We start from the raw sequence: 17,037 nt of genomic DNA, 5'->3' as shown, positions 1-17,037 counted from the left end.
GCCCCGCCTCCTCCCCACTCTGCCACGCCCCTCCCCCACCTCCCTCCTGCCAGACTCTTCCTTCTTCTGACTGGCTGAGACTGTAAGGCTCCTCCCCCGTGGTTGCCGGGCAACTCCCCGACGCGTTCCACCTTCGCAGCGTGGAAGTCAGAAGCCCAGGAACGCGGTTTCTCAGTCCCGCCTCTAATCATGGCTTCACTTCGTACTGCCACCCCCAGGCTGAAGAGCTACTTCAGGGACAACTACATCCCTCAGATATGTGAGGTACTGGACACACACACACACACACACACACACACACACACACACACACACACACACACACACACACACACACGAGGGCAGAGGGCGCGGGGAAATACCGGGGGGAGAAACAAGGAGTCTCCCGGAGCTGGAGCTAGGAAGGAGCAGGGTAGGAGAGGTTGAAGTCAAATTCTCCAGGGGGAAAGAGCACAGGACCCAGGTTGGAAACCTCAAGTGCCAACTTCGAAGGTTTAGACAAGAGGAACGAGGGAAGAAGTGTCAGACACACAGAGAAGAGTAGAGAGTGTTCTGTTTATGAAGAGCGCCTTGAGGAAGAAATGCGCGGTGAGCCATTTGAAGACTAGAGACTTCGGGGGTTCTGTGGTAAGAATTGCCTCTCCCCGCTTTTAGCGGGAGGTAAGAAGAGTAACCTGGCACTGGACACACCTTTTTATAGATCGCCACCCAAACAAAACCTGGGGTCTGGGTCTCAACTAAGAAGTGGATTTCAGGGCCAACCAGTATGAAGCAAAGCTGGATTTATTAAAAGCAGAAACAAAGGTGGTGCAATAGAGAGAGCAAAACACACCTGATCGGACAAGTGTGGGCGTCTGAGGGAGGGGAGTCTTTACAATGGGGAAGTCGGTGTATATTTTTTCTTGTGGCTTTCAAAGTTATTATTTCTAAATGTTGCCAAGAAACCACCCCCGCCCATCTTCTAACATTACCCGAAGAGTATAGTTTCTAACAAGGTTAGCTTAAAAGTTGACATTTCTCTTTCTCTCAGTAACTAAAATTGTATGGTGGATTTATGAGCAGCTAGCTTCATTTAGTGGGAGTGCGGAAGCCAGGAACTCGAGGTTATGTGTCATTTGGCCTTATGTAAGCACAGCCTAGTTACTGGCTTTGACACGCTTGGTTGAGGTGTCTGGAAATCCATCATCTGGCCCGAAGTGAGCACAGTTTACCTACTGTCTTTATCAGGGCACCATTCGGAAAAACATATATTCCCTCCGTGGTCCATTAGGTCCCTGTGGATGGAGTCTCAGGTGCTTTTTGAGCAGTCACCATAATTTCCCAATTCTGCTTTGCCTCAAGAGGGCTGCATGGTACCGAATACCAGGCTTTGTCCTCCTGGGGGCATGGAGCCCAGAGTGCTGGTGACTCTTTGTTAGTGGCCACTGTATGTTGTGGGCTGGTGCAGTAGGAGTTCCAAGCAGATGCCATGGCCTAGTGGAGAAGAGAGGAGCACCATTCAACTTTCAGGGCAATTTGGTACAGCTCTTCCCTGGAGGGTGGTAATCTGGAAGTATTTGTTAACATGTTAAATAGGGGCATACCCCCATGGTTTTATCCTGAGAAGACGCCCCTGCCCCCCAGTCGCCTCTGCTCACACATTAACAACAGGTGCAAAAGAGAGCTAGGCTCTGTTCACGTCTCCTCAGAGACCATCAGGGTGAATTCCGTTCTGCCAGCTCACTCTGTATTTATATATCTGTCTGATTCCATTTGCCAGGACTTTCATTCTCCTAGAAGCTGTCTGCAAATATGCGTAACACATACACTTATCACAGGCATCCATGTATGCTTGAGGTCTTCTGAACCTCACCCGTGAGGTCTCAGTAAAACCTGGTTGTTCACCCACAGTGCCATTTCCCCACAAACTTGTGTACATGCTGATGAAAGAAAAGCCAAAACCAAAAGCCTGCTCGTGCTAGTGGTAGGTGCAGTTTCCCTTGCTAGGGACACTAAGGTTGAGGATTCCCCAGGCTTAGTAATGCTAAGACTCAAAACAAACAAACAGATAACCCCACCCACACACACACCAAAACCAAAACAAACCAAAAACCAACCAACCCAACAACAACCACCTAGTATACTAGGCTTGTTGAATCTGTTGATTAACGTTTTTAATTTTCATAAGTTTTAGAACCAAACACTTAAATATATTACTATTTTTATCTAATTATTTTCTCTTGTAGGAATCTAATCATGAGTATAATAAAATTATAATCACAGGTTTTTCCACCCACACCCCAGTTCCCAAAATAACGACTCTGAGACTTTATTATTTATGAATATACGCCGAGGGCATAAGCTTTGCCTTGTTCCCTGGCTAGCTCATAACGTGTTTCACATGTTTATTTTACTCTATGTGGGCCACATGGCTGGCTACTCTCCTCAGGTTTGTATGACTGTCTTCCTCAGAGTACAGGATGAACCCCCTACCTCTGACTCTATCCTGGAGCTCATCTCTTATCTACCCCACCCCCTAATTCCTGTCTCAGCTAATGGGCCATCAGCATTTTAGTGACAGGTGATGCTTCCATACTTTGTCCTATGTTTTACTTCCGGGTGAAATTTTGGATCTGTTTCCTTGATGTGTTCAATGGATTGCTACCTTTACTAGTTTTGTTTTATGCTGAGCTCCATCCCATCTGTTAACTACTTTCAGTGGGATCCTAGTGGGCTTTTCAGTCCTGAAATGCCCACTGACTCCGTTCAGTGCATTCCACTTTTTAAAATCATGAAAATGTCTTTTCATCTATTTTGCTATCATTTCCTGTTTTCTAACATCTTAATGGTTGTTTTTATAAAATCATCACCTGGAAAGTTGTTGACACATGTTTGTAACCCCAGGACGTAGGAAGCTAGGACAGGAAGATTGCTTTTAGGCCAGCCTGGGCTACATATTGAGTTGAAGAAATTTGGCGAGTGAGCCTGTTTTAAACAAAACCAAACACTGATTCCTTCCATATCCGGATAATTTGGGGTCTATTGTCTGTTGTCTCTCTTCTTCCTCTACTGAGTGCCATATTTCCTCCCCTCCACATGTTGAGTGATTTGTTTTGTGGGATAGCGAGAGAAAGAGAGCAGGAGACATCTACACAATGCATTCTGTCAGCACAGAGGGCCCCTCCTTTCCTGACTGTACAGTGAAGAGCTGGCCTCCGTCCAGGCCAGTGAAGCTGGGGTGACGCTAGGCTGCAGGGTTCTTCCCTTGTTCCTGTGAACACCCTCCTTGTTGTGGCTAATGTAAAAGGTGGGTCTAATAATGTTTATGATCAGCCTTATAATTATTACGGCAGTGTTATCTAACCTGCTATCCCAATCAATAAAAAAAACACAGACACCTGATAGATTTTAGAATAGCCTTATTTCCCCTGGGGCTGGGCAGATATTACCTCCTGAGCTATCTTTACCTCCCAATCACGTATCCCACACCACCTGCTCTAGTACTTTCTATCTGGGCTACCCCACCCCCCAATTCATAATTCCATACACGCTTACTTATTCTCTCATCTGGGTCGCTCTCCTGTATCTATGCTGATCTGGCCTACCTTCCTCCGGCCCTGCCCAGGTATTGGCTTTTTATTGGCCAAACAGGAATCATTTCTTAGGCAAGGCTTACACAACAAGGACAGGTATACATGAGAATGTGCTCGTCTGGGCAGCAGCCATTAGAATACATAGCAGCAGGCCAACCCCCAACACTTCTTACAGGTAGTTGTGGCTAGCTCCCAGCTTCTTCCACGAACCCCCTAGACCCAAATGCACTTATTATTGAGCAAATGGCCACATTTGGGCACTTCTTATTCTTTCCGTCCTACGCAACCACCAAAAGCCGGCGGATTTCCCTCTCTATGACTGGTGGAGTTTCCTCTGCCTGGACCCAGCCCTGTCCTCACTCTAGGTCCATGGCTGGGAGAAAGGGCTGGGCTTTGTCAGTCCCCTGAAGAAGATTCTTCCTCCGTGGATTTTCACTACTCTGCATGGTCTTACATGTATTTTTGCACTGGGATGCATACGCCACGTGGAGGCGGGAGGTCAACTTCAGGTACCTTACTTAATTGGTCTCCTGAAGGTTGTTCTCTGATCTCCTCACGTGCACACACAGTAAGTAAGGGAATCAGTAAACCAGTGAATGGTGAATGTTAAAAGTATAAAATTAGAGGCTGGAGAGGTGGCTCTGAGGTTAAGAGCACTGCCTGCACCTCCAGAGGTCCTGAGTTCAATTCCCAGAAATGGCATGGTGGCTCACAACCAGCTATAATGTGATCTGATGCCCTCTTCTGACCCGCAGGTGTACATGCAGGCAGAGCACTGTATACGTAATAATAAATAAATCTTTTTTTTTTAAAGCATAAGAATAAAAAGTAATATTCTGTCAAGAAATACTCTCTGTCTCTGTCTTTCTCATATGATCATCTCAATAACAGGAGGCTGGTATCTCTCATCCTTAGAATCTTGTGAAATGTTCTTGTTGTGTACACGAAAGATACGAATGTAAAAATACAGTAATAGCCCTATAAAAAAGCCCTTGGAACTAAGTATTTTAAAGCATGTTTTGGGTGTATGTGTTGATGCATGAGAGGTGGCATATGCACGCCACGGTGTACGTGGGACAAGCTTGGCTGTCAGTTCTTGCCTTCGCCTTGTTTGAAACGGGGTCTCTTTGTTCTTTGATGCCAGGCCTGTTGGTCCTTGAGTGTCAGGGATTCTCCTGTCTTCATCCCACCTCCCACCCCAACATCCCAGGGATGCTGGGGCTTTACATGGGTCCTGGGCATTCAAACTCAGGTCCTCAAGTTTGTGAGGCAAGTGCGTTACTCACTGACCTGTCTCCTCAATCCAGAACTAGATATTTTGAAGTGTCTTGTATTTTAATAAATGAATCAGATAATCAGATACTTAGAAATTTGGGCAACAAAGTTTACTCTGTATAAACCATTTTATGGTTCAGGAACTGTACATTTTAGAAACTCCAAATTAATAAAAAAAAGTAGTGGCAACACCTAGAGGGATGTACCTAGAAAGAATTGTAGAAACCGTGAATACTTGAATTTTCTTTTTTTCTCTCTCTTTCTCTCTCTCTCTCCCCATCTCTCCTCTCTCCTCTCTCTGTCTCTGTCTGTCTGTCTCTCTCTCTCTCTCTTCTCTCTCTCTCTGTCTCTCTCTCTGTCTGTCTCTGTCTCTCTCTCTTTCTTTCTCTCTCTCTCTCTCCAGGGTTTCTCTGTGTAGCTAGCATTGGCTGTCCTGGACCCCCTTTGAATAGATCAGGCTGGCCTTGAACTCACAGCGATCTGCCTGCCTCTGCCTCCCAAGTGCTGGGAGTAAGGCGTGCGCCACCACGCCCAGCTTGAGTTTTCTTCTGATTCACTATAGTCACTTCTCTCAAAAAGTAGCCAGTGGTGCACACTGTGCGAGCATCTCACTATCTGCCCCTTGGAGGTACTTCTGAAGCATACCTATATTTTGAAACAAATGATTAAAATAGGAGCCCACACAATGATGCTCTGTTGGTGGGATTTGAGTACGTTAAAAAAATTAGACATGTGTATGTATTTCTTTTTCTACTTGGTAGAACTAAGTATGTTACCTACTGAGACACAGGCCTGCTCCAGAGAGACCAAAGAGGAGCTATGTATTATGGCTTCATTGTCTACAAGATTATTAAACAAATAAACTTAGCATTGAACCAGTAAGAAACTACACTTTGATTCCAGCACTTGGGAGGCAGAGGCAGGCAGATCGTTGTGAGTTTGAGGCCAGCCTGGTCTTAAAGGGAGTCCAGGACAGCCAAGGCTACATAGAGAAACCCTGACTAGAAGAAGAAGAAGAAGAAGAAGAAGAAGAAGAAGAAGAAGAAGGAAGAAGAAGAAGAAGAAGAAGAAGAAGAAGAAGAGGAGGAGGAGGAGGAGGAGGAGGAGGAGGCTTATGAAGGAGGAGTATGTAGGAGTAGGAATAAGAGGAGGAGGAGGCGTATTATTACACCTACAACAGAAAAGCACCGAACCTCACTTTCAAACTGATGCTGGATTTCAGTTTACTGTCTAGGAAAATGATAGGAGCATGCAAAGCCAGCTCTTACCAGCAGAGAGCAAGCTTCAATTACAAATCATGACTGTAAAGCCACTTGAATTTTTCTTATTTTTTTAAATGAAGGTTTTATGATTTATATTTCTTTCAAGATTCAGTTGTCAATTTGTATTTGGAAAAAAACCCCAACATTTGTTTATAAGCCACATAGATTCTGTTATTGGTTATTTGTTTAAGGAGCAGATAACCTGTCAGAGGTGCACAAGAAAGGCGTGGTGGTTTGGCCTGGGTTAGATCCCTGCAGGCTCCCTGGTTCTTGGTTCAGTCTCAGTGAGCCCCTAGGAGTTCAGGTTTGTTGACTCTGTGGGTTTTCCTTTCTTTCTTTCTTTTTATTTATTTATTTATTTATTTATTTATAAGTCTGTTCACTTTCCATCCCAATTGTAGGCCCCTCCCTTGTAGCCTCCTGGTCCCGCCCTCCCCCCTCATCCCCTTCTCTCCCCCGCCCCCCAGCCCTCCTCCCCTAACACGTGACCTTAGCCTATCAAGTCTCATCTGGACTGCCTGTATCCTCTTCCTCTGTGGCCTGGCAAGACCACCCCGCCACGGGGGAAGTGATCAATGTGTGGGCACTATGTCAGAAGTAGTCCCTACTCCCATTTTATGGGCCCCACAGGAGACTGTGCTGCCTGTCTCTGTGAGTTTTCTTATGCTGTCCTATGGAACTTGACATGTCATGTTTGGCTGATATCCCTGGGAGGCCTGCCCTTTTCTGAAGGGAAACAGGAGTGGATGGGGAGGGAGGAGAAACTGCAGTCAGGATGTAACATATGAGAGAATAAATTAATGAAAAATAAAAAATAAAATTAAAAAAAAGGAAAGGAAATTGCTTGAGTCCAGGAGACCAGCTAGGGGAACAGAGCGTTTTTCAGAGATACAAGAATCAGGAATTTGTGTCAAGGGACAACTTGCTGATTTGGGAGAGGAGAGGCTGCCTGGACTTTTGGGTCAACAGTTTATGGCTTCTTAGGTGTGTGTGTTTAGGGGGAGGCGTAGCAAATTTTTGCTGAGTTTCCTGCCCAGCCAAGCCAGTTCACAGATGTGGTCTAAGTGGGGGGGGGGGGGGGGGGGGGGGGGGGGGGGGGGGGAAGGGGGCTCCGCATTAACAACACAAAAAGCTGCCAATTCATTATTTCTCCAGTCATTTTATCTAGGCATTAGCCACACAAGATAATCTCTCTCTCTCCATTGGCTGTGGGATCTGACAGGCATTCATATGGTTGTGTGTCTCACATCCCCGGGGCTGCGGCTCCTCCCCTGTAACGTATCCGGTCTGAGCTGGGCGTGGCCATATTCCTGTAGTCCTAGCAACTTGGGAGACCAAGGCACGGGGGTTGCTTGATTTGGTTATTCAGACTAGCATAGATAACATAGTCAGACTCTGGATCAAATAGACTACCCCACCCACACCCCCACCACACACCCCCAAATGCTCGTCCCAAGGGGTGTTCTCTCCTCCACACTGTTCCTTCTGCATGGCCAAACCAGTTGGTTTGCTTTACTAATAATCTCAGGACACTTCCATTTGTAAAGCTTCTAAAGTCAAAAAGTGGTATCATCTGCTTAAATGCTGATAAGACATTAGCCGATTTATTTTCAAATGTTCATTATTAAAATATAAAATAAAACATACCTTAAAAGCAATGCTACGCTAGCTCCATCTCTGCCTCAGGGTGGGAGACCTCACTTGCCTTGCTGTGTGGGGTTTGGGGAAGGGATAGGAAAAGTTTTGAAAAGTTTCAAAGTAAAGGACATTCTGGAACTGTGATTCTCACTCACATGGCACTTTTTTTTTTTTTTTAAGCAACCTTCTTTTTTCTTTCTCATTTCTTTTCCTTTTCAAAGCATGTAGACATCTTCACTGCTTGTTCTATTGTCTGTTTAACAGATATGCTTCTGTGTTTATATGTGAAGAAAACATTTCCAAATAGATAGCACCGAGTTCTCCTCATATCCGGTTCTGTAGGAAGGAAGCCACACGCACACTCACACTTTTGTGTGAGTCGGGGTTAGGGTTAGGTGGTCTGCGCAAGGAATACAAGGACAGGGGTTTCGTCAGGAGTGACTCTGGCTGGAATGTGTCCCCACGAGGCTCACGTGTTCGAATGTCAGCTCCCAATGCAGCAGTGTGCAGAGGGGACATTTTTACAGCAGCTACGGCCATGGGCCATCAGCCTGACAGGGGGACTGATGCTGATCTCCCAGGAGTGCCTCTCCTTGCTCCCACACTTCACTTTCAGTGGTATATGAGAACATCCCGGGCCGCCTTTCTTTGGCCTTTTCCCTTAGGGGAGGTGGCAATCAGCCGTGGGGAAGCTAAAGACTCCCATGATCACTTGCGGTGTTATCCTAGCGCTATTCTGGTCTGGATGTGAGTCAAAGCGGTTTGCATACGCTAATGTGTTTAGTCCTCATCTGAGTCCTGTGACATGCACACCTTCACGGTCCTACTTAAGGGAACACAAACAGAGGCAGCTGTCGTTCTTGTACAGCGAGTGCTTTTCTCTGCGGAGCTGTCTCCCCGGACCTTTTCATCGAGCAGAAAGCAGCGCTTGAGGAGTTAGCTCTGTGATCCTTGCTGAGTGTGCCCAAGGCCTTGAGTTCCATCCCTAGCACTTCTCAAGACAAGCAGACAGAAAATATTTATTCGCTCTCCACACTGCCTTGTTGGCAGAGTGTTGTGTGCATCCACTCACCAATGTGTACAGCTGCATGCTGTGCTGTTTTACCCACTAGGAACAAATGATCAGTGATATTTCTTTACAAAAAGCAAACTTTCCAACACGCTAGCTCCATATGCCTAAATCACTGTTTCTGAGACTTATTCTCTCAATTTGACTAGGCTTCTCCAGGCTAAGGTTTTTTTTTGTTTTGTTTTGTTTTGGTGGGGGAAAGCAGCTTTTTTGGATCCATAGAGCTTGGAAATACAAAGCAACATGCACTTTCTGATATTTCTTGACCTGATCCCTAACTCTCTTAATTTCTAAAGAACTAAACTGACTCCCAGACTTTTGTGTGCATGGAAACGTCCCAAGGAGTTTGCTAAAAATACAGAGCCCTAGGTAGCATCCTGAGAAAGCAGGTTGGTGTCCAAATACTTCTGATGTAAATGTCCTCTAGACACCAGAATATGGAGGAGGGACAGGCCGCAGACTGGGGAAAATAGAAGCCCCTGGGCTCTGTAGCTCCACACAGCAAGGTGCCAGAGACAGATGAGTTTGTCAGCAGAGCCATTCAGGAAGCCCTTGTAGTGGAAGGGTCTAGCCCTGTTAGGAGGTCCCTTGCTGCCTTTCAGGTGATAACCACCTTTTAAAATCTAGCTTGCAGCTGTGGTGGGAACCAAGGATGTCTTGTACGGCCATATTTAGTCTTCAAGTAGCTGAGGTCCTCCCGAGAGAGGTTGGAGGGGGCTGGATCAGGGAGTCTAAGAGGTTGTTATGGTCCATTTTCTTGAAAAAAAAAAAAAAAAAGATTTATTTTTTTGTGTATGCACTTTATACATGCCTGGTGCCCAGCAAGGCTGTAAAAGTAGGCTATATTCTCTGGATCTGGAGATGCCAATAACCCTAAGCAGCCATGTGAGTGCTGGGACCAAACTGGATCCTTCAAGAGCAGGGTGCTTTGAATGGCTAAGCCATCTCTCTAGCGCTGTTTTTTTGTTTTTGTTTTTGTTTTGTTTTCATTTAAGAAAAAAACATCTAGAATTTGGGAAGGGTGCATGCTCCTGCCATTGGAAAAGAAGACAGAGGATTTAAACAGGTGCTACTGGGTGGCTATTTTGGCCTTTTCTGCTTCCTTGCACATTAAAACCTGTCTTGTTTTCACTAGTGTCTTAGTCTCTTGAATTTTTCATTCTCTTATTTCCAACAGGAGGTAGAGAGGGAGAGGCTTAGGTATCCTGTTAGCCAGTTCCTAACGGGCTTCACATTGAGAGGTGGGGGGGGGGGGTTGCAAAGGGAGGAATTTCATTATTCAGAATTCAGGCAGAACAGATTTTCCCATATGTCCATTGGTGTGGCCCTTCAGCTCGTGTGTGGACAGTCATTTGGTGAGACTGTCCATGGGCGAAGCTTCTGATGTCACTAGGAGACACACACTCACAGCAACGGTCTTTCCGGCCCTCTTCTGCAAAGCCTCCCTGAGCCTTAGGTGCAGGAGTGGTTTGTAGATGTGGCCACTGGGACTGGGCTCCATAGCTTTCCATATTGATTGGTTGTGGTTTCTGTAGTGGTCTACATCTGTCTCGAAGAGGAGTTTCTTTGATGAAGGGTGAAGACTACACTTATTGCCACAGTAGGTTTTGACCATGGGTTTTTATCAAGTCTCTTTAAGTTTTGACTTGAAGAGTTTTTTGGTTTTTTTTTTTTTTTTTTTAATTTAAAAAATGGTTCCTCATTCTTTTGTTCTGTGTTTTTGTTTTGTTTTGTTTTTGTTTGAGACAAGGTTTCTCTATGTAGCCCTGGTTGTCCTGGACTCCTGTAGACCTGGCTGGCCTCGAACTCACAGAGCTCTGTCTGTCTCTGCCTCCCGAGTGCTGGGATTAAAAGCGTGCGCCACCACCCCTCTATTCTTCATCCTTTAAAAGGGTTGAAACTCTGGATCTAAGCATTATAACTACCTTCAGATTTGTACAAAAAAATTTCCAACGTAACTCAGAATGCTGTACAGTAACTTCTGTTGTGTCCTCTATAGGATTCCACCCCCCCCCCCCCCCCCCGAGACAAGGTCTCTCTGTGTTAGCCTTGGCTGTCCTGGACTCACTTTGTAGACCAGGCTGGCCTTGAACTCACAGCAATCCGCCTGCCTCTGCCTCCCGAGTGCTGGGATTACATGCGTGCGCCACCACGCCCGGCCTCTATAGGAATTTTTAAACAGAGACAGGTGCACTCAATTTTGATTTGACTGTAACAGCATGTCAACACAGCAACAGAAAGGGCTGTGCGAGTGAGAAGCATGGGATGTCGGACCGCTGGCTGTTTTCTTATTCTCTTCTTTAACAGGCGCTGTTATGTGGTTTGCTTGTGACCTGTCCCGAGGACCCATTGAAATATTTAGAGCAAATGATCAAAATTATCATTAACAATGGTCTGGAAAACCTTCTTTGGTAAGTGTTGTTTTGATGTATGATAGGGAAATATTTTGAAGGCCTCGAACTTTGTATAGTATCACGATAAAATCCTGCCGATGAATGTTTTCAAATCTGGGACTTGTTAAGGAATCCCTCCATAGGCTGTTAGGTCCCCAAGATTTAATGTGAATAACATGCTCACTGACTCGCAGTGTGAGAAACACGGTGAGCTCCCATTTGGGATCCTGGGGCAGGTGTTTCACGGTGAGGATGAGAAAAGGGCAGCACATCATCCTTAGGAGCTCAACAATTTCTTTTTAAAAAATATTCTTATTTGTTCAGTTGGCGTCCCAGTTGTAGTCTCCTCCCTCCTCTCCTCCCAGTCCCACCCTCCCGCCCCCTTCCCTCCCCCCACCCCAGCTCATCAAGTCACATCAGGACTGAGTCCTTCCTCTTCCCCTGTGGCCTAGCAAGGCAGTCCTGTCACAGGGAAGTGATAAAACAAAAGCAGGCAACAGAGGCCATATCAGAGATAGTCTTGGCCCCCCTTACTATTGGACCCACATGAAGGCTGAGCTGCCCATCGGCTAACTCTGTGTAGGGGCCTTAGGTCCAGTCCATATATGGTCCTTGGTTGGTGCTTCAGTCTTCACAGGCTCCTCTGGGCCCTGGTTAGTTGGCTCTTGTCACCTCTAGGTCCTTTTATCCTCTCCCTGCACCCCCTGCCCACCACTTTTCCACTAGACTCCTTATGCTTTGGCCAGTGTTTGGCTGTGAGTCTCAGCATCTGTTTTGAACTGCTCCTGGGTGGATCCTCTCAGAGGACAACTCTGATAGGCTCCTGTCCGCGAGCATAGCACGGTATTGCTAATAGTGTCAGGGTTGGCTTTCCCCCATGGGGTGGCTTTGGGTTTGGCTAGGCATTCGGTTGGATATTCCCTCAACTTCTGTTCTATCTTTATCCCTGCATATCTTGGGTCCAAGTTTCTGTGGATGGGCTGGTGTTCCCCTCCCTCCACTAGGAGTCTTACCTAGTTAGAGGGTGCCCTCCTCAGTCTCCATGCCCCCTGCTACTAGGAGTCTCAGCTAGGGTCCCCTTCACATCCTCCCAGAGGTCTATTCTGACTTAGGTCTCCAGCTTGTCACAGAGATGCCTCAGCCCACAGTTTCTTTTTTCTCTGCAGGTTTTCTGTCCTCCTACCCTCATTCTCCCCAGGTCTGACCTCCACCCTGATTTCTCTCTGTGCTCCCTCTCCTACCTTAGTTCCTGTCTTCAACCACTACCTCTGTCTATTCTTTTTCCCCTTCTGAGTGAGATTTAAGCATCCTCCGTTGGGTCCTCTTTGTTACTTCTCTTCTGTGGGCCCATGCATTATAGTATATTTATCGTCCAGTAGATGGCTAAAATCCACTTATGCACAGCAAATTCTTGGTGAGGTGATTCTGACCTGCCTCCTCAGGGGAAATCCCCACCACTCCCCCAAGAATCAGTGACTCAGTTATAAAATTACTTCAAAATGGAATTAATCTTGACCTTGCTTTGTGATTGTATTAAAGGGATATGTGCATTGATCCATCACTGAAACCAAAAATCCGAAGACTGTCTGAAACTTACTTGGAACAACTCTTTGGACTCGATGAACAGCTGGTAATTAATCAAGCATTCTGAAACACATCTTATACGTTCTGATGGAAATACCCAAACAGACCTTAGGTGTTTTGGGGGATGTGAGGCCAGAATCCTTGTTGAATTGGAGCCACAGAGGAGAGTGAGAGACTAGCACACACACAGGTCAAACCTTCACACTTGTAAGGAACAGACAGGCATTTTTTTTTCTATTTTTGACTGTCTGCTTTTCTCCTTTTCTTCCTCTCATGCACAGAAACAGCATTATGAAAGCTAGGTTAAATAGCACACCCTGTAACCCCAGCACTCAGGAGGCTGAGGCAGGAGGATGGAAAGACTGAGATCTATTTGGACTACTTGGCAAGATCCTCTTTCAAAAACAAAACCAAAGCTTTAGAGAGCTCTTAAAGGGGGTGTTTTCTTTTTCCTCCTTTTGGGTTCCACTTTCCACTGTCTGTTGGCAGCCCTGATAGATGAGGATAAAGGGAGGCATGCTTGTGAAGATGTGGCCAAAATGTTAATCAGACTGAACTTGAAAGCCATACCTGGTTGTGCCCGAAAGGTGGAGCCTCCAGCAGCTGGCTTTGATTCTTAATTTTTTTCTTTCCTTTTTTTTTTCCCCCTGACAGGGTTTCCTCTAGGTAGCCTTGACTGTCCTGGACTAACTTTGTAGACCCAGGCTGGCCTTGAACGCACAGAGATCCACCTGCCTTTGCCTCCCCAAGGGCTGGGATTGTAGGTGTGTGCCACCGAGCCTGGCTGCTGGCTTTGATTCTTGAAGAGAACAAGGGAGTAAATACAGGAGATGGAGATCTTTTGAACAGTGTGTGTGTGTGTGTGTGTGTGTGTGTGTGTGTGTGTGTGTGTGTGTGTTTGGCAAAAAACACATGGAGAGAGAAATGTCAAAAGAAAATTAGATACTCTCAGGACAGTTTATGACACTTGGCGATGCCAGGGATGTATGTGGCCTGTATAAGCCTAAGCAAAACTTGGGGGCTCCCAGTAAAGCTGGGCATTGAAAGTTGCAATCAAAGTCATATTCAAAGCATGAGCGGAGCCTCAGGAACACGGGGACGTTAGCCTCGGATCCTCATTGTTCTGCAACGGAGAAACAGATGTAGAGGGCTGGGGTGGTGCTGCCACATCTGGGTACCTAGCGGCACCAGCGCATGGGCATCAGAATTGATGTGTGCCGTGGTGTGTAGACTAAGAGCTACACTCTATTGACCACAGAGCTTCGATGTACCAAAGAGTGCAGATATCTGCAAGCCGTGTTCTTGGAGATGTTTGCGGACAGCATCAGGGCTTAGAAGAGGTGCAGAGGAGAGGATTCTTAGTTCCCTGTGCCCATGTTTTCTCTCTAGAATAACTTTGCTTTCAATGTTATTCTGATTAAAAAAGCATTGCTGTAAACATGCAAACATATCTGAAAAACATTAATACGTGTCTATCTCTATCTATCTATCTAGAGATAACTTCATAGCTAGTATTTTGACAAGGATTATAGAACACATAAAATCAGGTTGTACCAACCTTTCTAGAAGTCCCTAGGGAATCTTTAAACAACTGGGGAGAATTCTATGGGGCATCGACAATTCAAATCTAAAGCTTATGTGTTGTTAGAAGTCCTTTGGGTTTGAACATAAAAGTTAATCATCAGTGAGTGGTCACAGTTACTGCTCACAGTTGACAACCTGAGTGGTTAGATGTCCTGTAGGCAACAGCATAATTGCATATTAATTGTATTCTACAGCACACATAATAGAGTTTCAAAGTAACAGTACCAGAGAGCCACTGTCATTAAGAATACTGAATGTCCAGCAGGGTGTGGTGGCACAAGCCTTTAATCCCAGAGCTAGGGAGGCAGAAGCAGGTGGCTCTCTGAGTTTAAGGCCAGCCTGATTACAGAATAGCTAGAGCTACACAGAGAAACCCTGTCTAATAATAAAATAATAATAAAACAACAACAACACTGAATGTGCGTGCTAGAGATGACTCAGTGGTTAAAAGCACTGGCTTTTCTTGTAGAGGACAAGGGTTGGGTTCCCAGCACTGACATGGCAACTCACAACAGTCTATAATTCTAGTTCCAGGGCAGCTGACACCCTCCTCTGGCTCCTATGTGTACCAAACTCTCACATGGTCTACGTTCAGGCAAACATGTAGACATAAAAACAAATGTTTTCCTCTAAAGGATACTAAATTCACATTAGAGACATCAAACAATTCTTTTTTGCCCCTAAGGTGGATGGATCTTATTAGGTAGTTTTAATAAAAGTAATACTTTTTTTTTTTAATTTTTTTGATTTTGATTTTTCAAGTCAGGGTTTCTCTGTGTAGCCTGTAAGAGTCTGAGAACTGATGAAGGAAGAACTCAGACTCAAATACTATGTAAAAACAAAGAGTGTTTATTCTGTAGGAACAGTCTGCATGGAGGGGTCAACCATTCATACAAAATGGCGGAGACCTGAGGGGGAGCTCACAGGCTCAAAGGCTTCTAGGGGAATCCTATCTGTGACTACATGACTCTAACTGGGATTGGCCAGTGACTGTGGAACTCAGAGATCTGCCTGCCTTTGCCTCTCTGAGTGTTGGGATTATATACCTTGCACCCAAAGTAATTATTGCTTAATGTTGATGTCACCTACTTTTCTCTTTGATATAATTAAGCTTTTCCAATTATGTATAACATTATGAAATACAGAATTAATATTGAGATCTTTCTAACTTATCCTTCCCATTAGGTAACCATTTTAGTATTTTTTTAGTCTACTCTTTAAAATATGAAAAATTATATTGCCTTCTTCTCCTCTGTGACTTACACACAAAGACACACACACACACACACACACACAGACACGAGACACACACACATATGCACAGACACATACACACACATACACAGAGACACACAGACACACACACAGAGAGACACACGCACAGATACACACACAGACACACACACAGAACACAAATCTAACTATAAGTTTTTATATATTACCTCCTTAAATATGGGCAAGAAATATATTCATATATACAGCTTTTTAAAAAAAATGAATCTTTTAAATTTGTATTTTGAGACTTTATTTTGTTTTTTTGAGGCAGGGCTTCTCTGTGTAGTCCTAGCTGTCCTGGACTCCTTTAAAGGCATGAGTGACCACTGTGGGATCCCATATACAGCTTTTAAAATGGTGCTGTCATTGGAATGCCATCTAACAAAAACCTAAAATTAAAATGAAAAACATGAGCTTTTTCTGAGAAGAAAGGGAGGGAGGCAAAGGGAGAGTGGAGGGACTGGGAGATGAGGAGGGAGGGAGGTTCCTACTGGGATGTAAAGTAAATAAATAAATTGATTGAGAAGTAAAAAATATAGTCTCATAGATATAAATAAAGTTCATTTATAAAAAGGCAAGTTACCCCTAGGGCCTTGGGGGCGTGGCTTTAATGGTCTAGGAGTGTTGGAAACCAAACCCTGAATATTGCTATCTGTCAAAGCATTTCTTTCTTTCTTTTTTTCTTTTTTTCAGTCTGGATAGAGGTGAGTGCAGTGACACAGCTTTAATCCCAGCACTTGGAAGAGAGGCGGGCAGAGCTCTGTGAGTTCGAGGCCAGCCTGGTCTACAGAGTGAGTTCCAGGACAGCCAGAGCTTACATAGTGAGATCCTGTCTCAAAAAAAAAAAAAAAAAAAAAATCAAACCAAAACCCCCCAAAAGAGAATTACTAGACCTTGAGAAGGCATCAAACTTAAATATTTCAATAATCTGAAACAAAGCATGGGAATAATAATTTGAACTACATTAACACTGTTTTCTGTAAATTTAAATGTAACAGAAGAAGAATAGCAATTGTATGATAATTGCGTGTGCTGTTTCCTGTTATTTATGGCCTCTGAGATGTAATGAATACCTTTACCCCGACTCGAGGCATACCACATCTTCCTGATCTATACAGCAAGACTCTTCCTCAAAAATAATATTTGTAATATTTGTCTAAATTGTTTCAGCGGCTTTGCTTAATCAAGTTGTTAGTAAACATCTACACGTTTAGAAAAATTATTTCTCTAAAGTTGCACTTATTTAAATGTGTTTATTAAATAGAGAATTAAAAGCAATGTAACAATGAGCATTTGTGTGTGTGTGTGTGTGTGTGTGTGTGTGTGTGTGTGTGTGTGTGTGCACAAAGCCCTTCAGTTACAGGGAGCCTTTTAGTAAACTGTAG

General features: G+C 44.8%; 1 protein-coding gene across 1 annotated transcript in view; it reads left to right on the top strand.

Annotated features, from left to right (window-relative positions):
* The first annotated feature begins 88 nt into the window (after positions 1-88).
* The window catches only part of Fbxl13 (F-box and leucine rich repeat protein 13), a 193,337-nt gene continuing 176,388 nt past the window's right edge, over positions 89-17,037 (top strand). The window contains exons 1-3 of the mRNA XM_051152111.1: positions 89-264; positions 11,124-11,227; positions 12,749-12,839. Coding sequence (XP_051008068.1) covers positions 190-264; positions 11,124-11,227; positions 12,749-12,839 — 270 coding nt within the window. The 5' untranslated portion in view covers positions 89-189. The remainder of the gene's footprint in view (positions 265-11,123; positions 11,228-12,748; positions 12,840-17,037) is intronic.

The sequence above is a fragment of the Acomys russatus genome, chromosome 10 (genome assembly GCF_903995435.1).
Source record: "Acomys russatus chromosome 10, mAcoRus1.1, whole genome shotgun sequence".
NCBI classification, from domain to species: domain Eukaryota; kingdom Metazoa; phylum Chordata; class Mammalia; order Rodentia; family Muridae; genus Acomys; species Acomys russatus.
The sequence above is the reverse complement of the archived record's forward strand: the minus strand, read 5'-3'. Positions and strand labels throughout refer to the sequence as shown.